Consider the following 5000-nt stretch of genomic DNA (forward strand, 5'->3'; position numbering starts at 1 on the left):
CTGGTAGCCTGGTAACACACACTCCCAGGTCTTTCTCTGCCTCTGTGGTGGATAGTGGAGTGTTTCCCATGTGGTATTGGTGTGCTGGATATCCCTTCACTGGTAGCCTGGTAACATACACTCCCAGGTCTTTCTCTGCCTCTGTGATGGATAGTGGAGTGTTTCCCATGTGGTATTGGTGTGCTGGATATCCCTTCACTGGTAGCCTGGTAACATACACTCCCAGGTCTTTCTCTGCCTCTGTGGTGGATAGTGGAGTGTTTCCCATGTGGTATTGGTGTGCTGGATATCCCTTCACTGGTAGCCTGTTAACATACACTCCCAGGTCTGTCTCTGCCTCTGTGGTGGATAGTGGAGTGTTTCCCATGTGGTATTGGTGTGCTGGATATCCCCTCCCAAGGTGCAGGACTTTACATTTTTCTTCACTGAATTGTAGCAGCCACTTTTTGATCCACTTCTGTAGCTTGGTGAGGTCTGCTTCTAGGAAATACACAGTTAAGGGGTTGATGGGCATCTATCCATCTATCAGACCAAGCGGAAATTTTACCTTCGTCAGCGAGGACCAAGTTACCAATCTTTGTGTCGTCTGCAAAATTACTAATGAGATTATTGAGTTCAACGATGTCACGGATGAGACTTATAAACAGCATTGGGCCAAGAACACAGCCCTGATTTTGAGCTCATTTTCAGTAGATTTTCAGCTCATTTACAGTAGATTTTCAGCTCATTTACAGTAGTTTTTCAGTAGATTTTGAGCTCATTTTCAGTAGATTTTCAGCTCATTTACAGTAGTTTTTCAGTAGATTTTCAGCTCATTAATAGTAGTTTTTCAGTAGATTTTGAGCTCATTTTCAATAGATTTTGAGCTCATTTACAGTAGTTTTTCAGAAGATTTTCAGCTCATTTTCAATAGATTTTGAGCTCATTTTCAGTAGTTTTTCAGAAGATTTTCAGCTCATTTACAGTAGTTTTTCAGTAGATTTTCAGCTCATTTTCAGTAGATTTTCAGCTCATTTACAGTAGTTTTTCAGTAGATTTTCAGCTCATTAATAGTAGTTTTTCAGTAGATTTTCAGCTCATTTTCAGTAGATTTTCAGCTCATTTACAGTAGTTTTTCAGTAGATTTTCAGCTCATTTTCAGTAGATTTTCAGCTCATTTACAGTAGTTTTTCAGTAGATTTTCAGCTCATTTTCAGTAGATTTTCAGCTCATTTTCAGTAGATTTTCAGCTCATTTACAGTAGTTTTTCAGTAGATTTTCAGCTCATTTTCAGTAGATTTTCAGCTCATTTACAGTAGTTTTTCAGTAGATTTTCAGCTCATTAATAGTAGTTTTTCAGTAGATTTTCAGCTTATTTTTATTAGATTTTCAGCTCATTTACAGTAGATTTTCAGCTCCTTTTCAGTAAATTTTCAGTAGATTTTCAGCTCATTTACAGTAGATTTTCAGCTCATTTTCAGTAAATTTTCAGTAGATTTTCAGCTCATTAATAGTAGTTTTTCAGTAGATTTTCAGCTTATTTTTATTAGATTTTCAGCTCATTTACAGTAGATTTTGAGCTCATTTTCAGTAGTTTTTCAGAAGATTTTCAGCTCCTTTTCAGTAGATTTTCAGCTCCTTTTCAGTAAATTTTCAGTAGATTTTCAGCTCCTTTTCAGTAGATTTACAGTAGATTTTCAGTAATTTTCAGTAGATTTAAAGAATTTTTCAAAAGGAGGTAAAAAATGAATGTCCTCAAAAACTAAACAAATTCACAAACAAACAAACAAACACAAACAAACAAACAAACAAACGAATGAACAAACTTTTCCTCCAATACGTCTTTTTTTTTTCTTTTGCGTAATTTTCGGTCAAGATAAAAATGCTAAAAAAAAAAAATAATAATAATAAAGGAAAAAAAAAAAAATCGAAAAAATAAATAAAATTGCATTCACTCCCGCACAAAATTTTAATCTTAACTCTTTTTTTTTGGAGATAATTTTTTTTTTGCATGTGATTTTAATTTTAATATTCTTATGTGCTAATAGTTGAGAATAGTAATAATATTTTTTTTTAATACTATTTTTAGGGGGATAAATTTTTGACCAAAACACACACACACACACACACACACACACACACACACACACACACACACACACACACACACGGAAATAAAGCAAAATTTTGGTCGAAATATTTACACACACACACACACACACACACACACACACGCACACATGTAAGTCAGCAAAACATGAATACGCTCACACATGTACGTTTTTTGTGTTCCGTGTACGTGTGTGTGTGTGTGTCTGTGTGTGTGTGTGTGTGTGTGTGTTTACAGAGAAGGAAAGAAAGAAAGAAATAATGAAGAAAAATTATGTTTGGAAATGTGTGTGTGTGTGTGTGTGTGTGTGTAAGTCTCTCTCTCTCTCTCTCTCTCTCTCTCTCTCTCTGTCTTTCTTTTCCTCTCGCTCTCTCTCTCACTCTCCCACATTAGCACCAACACACACACACACACACACATACACACACACACAGACCCCCCCACCCTCCCCGCTCCCTCCCCCCCCCTAGCCAGTGAGGGGGGGGTGGTGGTGCAGGCTGTAGCAGGCCAGCAGGACCACCATCAGGGAGAGTATGGACCATATAACATGTACCTCCAAGACAACCTGTTCCCCGGGCTCCATTTCCGAAAGCCACTCCAAATCGTGAAGCGAATCTAAGGTCAAATCGCTGGCCGGGGCGGGGGGTAGCGGGGCGTGCGCGTGGTTGGGGTGGTGCGTTGGGGTGTCCCGGGGGTTGGTGCAGGGGCGGAGGTGGTGTGGAGTGGGGGAGAGGGGCGGGGAGAAGGATGAAGTGGGGGAGGGTGGAGCCGTGAGCGCAAGTTGTCGATACGGCCAACGACGGGACTTCCCCACGCCGGGACGGGATGGGGTGACCGGCTGGGATGGTGTGGGGTGGTGCTCCGGTACCCCTCGGCCCCCCTCAGCGCCCTCCGCCCCCTCCCGGCCACCACAGAGCAGCGCAACACAGAGCTTTTCCGTGACTCTCCTATCATTGCGTTTCGGCAGCGGACTCCAGGTCAGGTCCGACGCCTCTCCCTCGTCTGTCTCGTCCTCTGGGGGGGGCTGCGGAGGGGTGGGGGAGGGGGAGGGTGTGGCCTTCCCCCCCCCACCCCTAAGGTACCTCAGCGCGGAGAGATGCGAGGAGGAGGAGGCCGTGGAGGAGGCAGATGGTGAGGTCGGTCGGAGATCTGGGATAGCATGCGATGTCGATGGCGTTGGCGAGCTTAGCGACGACCCTAGAGGTGACGGCGACCCGCGCCCCGCCAGGTAACGAGTGTGGCGGGCCAGGTAACCCCCCGACGAGGCCCCGTGGCGCTCGGTTGCGGCGGCAGCAGCGTGGTACGTGACAACCCGATTCTGTGATTGACTGACCAGAAGCGATCCAATCCAGCTTGACAAACGGTTGACCTCCCCGATGAACGCCGCTCCCCCGCCCCCCCTAGAGGGTCAGCACGTGGGGGGGTGGGGTCATTGGAGGTCGTGGGAGTCGTAGTAGAGGTGGCTGACGTCCAGGGCGGCGGCAAGGTCGAGCACGAGGCTGTATAGGGCTGGGTGGTCGAGGATTTCAGCTTCGGGCAACGCGGGGTGTGTACGAGGGTAGAACTGTCGGCCCTGGGGAGGAGGAGGAGGAGGAGGAGGAGGAGGAGGAGGAGGAGGAGGAGGAGGAGGAGGAGGAGGAGGAAGGATAGGGAAAGAAACAAGTACAGAATTATATTAAACACACACACACACACACACACACATGAAAATTCTCTCTCTCTCTCTCTCTCTCCCATTCATCCCCCCCTCACAGAGATAGATAGATAGACAGCTAGTGTATTGCCTCCCCCCAACACCCCCCACCCACTCACCCCCACACACACGCACACGTACGCACACACTCACCTTGAAGACCCGATGTGCTCTCAAAACAGTCGAGCAGAAAATGTAACGCAGGATAAGCAGCCGCAGAAAGTCATCCCCGAAGAACTGCAGGAACGATGGGTCTGGGGGGGGAGATAACAGTGAGGAGACATTAACAGGGATTAACAGTACTGGAAACTATATTAACATCATTTATTCATCTATCTGTATCTCCGTGAACATTCCTCCAAGGCCAGAAGTGTGTCCATCTCTCCCTGTTCTGGCACTCCCGCTCAGCATACTCAATCCTACTACTACTACTACTACTACTACTACTACTACTACTACTACTTGGGGAGGCAGTGGCTCAGTGGTTAGTGTGTTGGTTCCATATGCAGAAGCTCCCGGGGTGACGCGGGGAGAGACAGAAGGGGAAGGGAAAAGTTGGAAAGTTTGGTTTAGTCGGCGCAACATCTGTGGTCATATGCCGGAGAGAGACAGAAGGGGAAGGGAAAAGTTGGAAAGTTTCGTTTAGTGGGCGCAACATCTGTGGTCATATGCCGGAGAGAGACAGAAGGGGAAGGAAAAAGTTGGAAAGTTTGGTTTAGTCGGCGCAACATCTGTGGTCATATGCCGGAGAGAGACAGAAGGGGAAGGAAAAAGTTGGAAAGTTTGGTTTAGTCGGCGCAACATCTGTGGTCATATGCCGGAGAGAGACAGAAGGGGAAGGAAAAGTTGGAAAGTTTGGTTTAGTCGGCGCAACATCTGTGGTCATATGCCGGAGAGAGACAGAAGGGGAAGGAAAAGTTGGAAAGTTTTGTTTAGTCGGCGCAACATCTGTGGTCATATGCCGGAGAGAGACAGAAGGGGAAGGAAAAAGTCGGAAAGTTTCGTTTAGTCGGCGCAACATCTGTGGTCATATGCCAGAGAGAGACAGAAAAGTTGGAAAGTTTGGTTTAGTGGGTGCAACATCTGTGGTCATATGCCGGAGAGAGACAGAAAAGTTGGAAAGTTTGGTTTAGGCGGCGCAACATCTGTGGTCATATGCCGGAGAGAGACAGAAAAGTTGGAAAGTTTGGTTTAGTGGGCGCAACATCTGTGGTCATA

General features: G+C 46.2%; 3 protein-coding genes across 24 annotated transcripts in view; 1 reads left to right on the plus strand and 2 right to left on the minus strand.

Annotated features, from left to right (window-relative positions):
• Positions 1–2136, plus strand: part of LOC126988586 (uncharacterized) — a 5269-nt gene extending 3133 nt beyond the window's left edge. For 5 of the 21 annotated variants that reach the window (XM_050846919.1, XM_050846921.1, XM_050846920.1 and 2 more), the window contains 2 exons: positions 29–226; positions 326–2136. In XM_050846919.1, the coding sequence (XP_050702876.1) occupies positions 29–226; positions 326–737 (610 nt within the window). In that variant the 3' untranslated portion in view covers positions 738–2136. The other 16 variants (XR_007742269.1, XR_007742272.1, XR_007742278.1 and 13 more) reach the window with 6 other exon arrangements.
• On the minus strand, positions 588–3494 carry LOC126988587 (uncharacterized; the record flags this gene model as incomplete). Its single annotated transcript, XM_050846930.1, has 1 exon — positions 588–3494. A coding segment is annotated over one exon (939 nt), but the record flags the coding sequence as incomplete, so codon positions are not given.
• The window catches only part of LOC126988585 (protein SCAI-like), a 15380-nt gene continuing 13737 nt past the window's right edge, over positions 3358–5000 (minus strand). For both annotated transcript variants that reach the window (XM_050846917.1, XM_050846916.1), the window contains exons 10-11: positions 3936–4036; positions 3358–3662 (exon numbers count right to left, since the gene is read on the minus strand). In XM_050846917.1, coding sequence (XP_050702874.1) covers positions 3519–3662; positions 3936–4036 — 245 coding nt within the window. In that variant the 3' untranslated portion in view covers positions 3358–3518. The remainder of the gene's footprint in view (positions 3663–3935; positions 4037–5000) is intronic.

This window comes from Eriocheir sinensis, chromosome 69 (genome assembly GCF_024679095.1).
Source record: "Eriocheir sinensis breed Jianghai 21 chromosome 69, ASM2467909v1, whole genome shotgun sequence".
In the NCBI taxonomy this organism is placed as follows: Eukaryota; Metazoa; Arthropoda; class Malacostraca; order Decapoda; family Varunidae; genus Eriocheir; species Eriocheir sinensis.